At 41.6% G+C, this 830-nt stretch overlaps 1 protein-coding gene across 1 annotated transcript; it reads right to left on the bottom strand.

The window, feature by feature from the left end:
• Positions 1-416: 416 nt before the first annotated feature.
• LOC106511959 (beta-galactosidase-1-like protein 2) lies at positions 417-745 on the bottom strand (the record flags this gene model as incomplete). The annotated part of the gene is given in 2 exon segments (XM_014000671.1): positions 417-485; positions 560-745. Coding segments are annotated over 2 exon segments (255 nt in total), but the record flags the coding sequence as incomplete, so codon positions are not given.
• Positions 746-830: the final 85 nt, after the last annotated feature.

The following is an 830-nucleotide window of genomic DNA, read 5'->3' on the forward strand; positions in this document are numbered from 1 at the left end:
CACCAATGGTTGCCCAATTTTGTGGCAGTTTCAAACATCAAGCATCAGTACTGTTAGCCTCTGCAACTCAAGCAGATAAATTAACATCCCCCTTAAATATTGCAAGACATTCTGGAGACTCCTTTGCAAATGCTGTTTAGATGCTTTGGTCCAAAATAACACCCTCCATTATTGTTGGATTTAAAAGCAGACAACTGTTTTATGTTTCAGACAAGCTTGTAATGTGAGTAACAGATTGAGTTTTACAGGCTACACAGATAAACAACTGTCATCAGCATATATAGAAATATACATATATTTTGATTTCAAATGCCTCAGCTGTCCCCCATAACCTGACTTTAGAACAAGCAGCAGATAATAATAGATGGATGAAGACTGTTCTATATGAAAGACAAAAACAAAAAAAATCTTCTTACTCTAAATCCAGCTGTGTGTGGAAGTTGAAGACCTCCCTCTCTGGTTGGTGTAGACTCCATGGCACATGCCTGCAAGTTTCACATTATTGTTCAACTGATGAAAAAGCTTGCCATGTAAAACTACAACTGTATAGTAGTCATACGTAGTGAGGGTGTTGATGCCACAGGCCTTCATCTTCATCAGCCGGTCTCTCCAGTAGGCCCTGGGTACCCGGAAATAGTGAATGGACCCCCCAAGGATATGAAAGGCTTCTCCCTCTAGGGTGAACTGGGATGTGTTGGCACTTAGGCCCACCTTTCTGCTCATCCTCCACCTCTTATTTGGCGTGCTGGAAGAGAAGTAGTGGTCTGCTCTTTATCACAATCTCATTAAGTGACACACAAGCCTTTTGTGCTGCAACTGAACACATGACA

The sequence above is a fragment of the Austrofundulus limnaeus genome, unplaced genomic scaffold, assembly GCF_001266775.1.
Source record: "Austrofundulus limnaeus strain Quisiro unplaced genomic scaffold, Austrofundulus_limnaeus-1.0 Scaffold3697, whole genome shotgun sequence".
Classification (NCBI taxonomy): domain Eukaryota; kingdom Metazoa; phylum Chordata; class Actinopteri; order Cyprinodontiformes; family Rivulidae; genus Austrofundulus; species Austrofundulus limnaeus.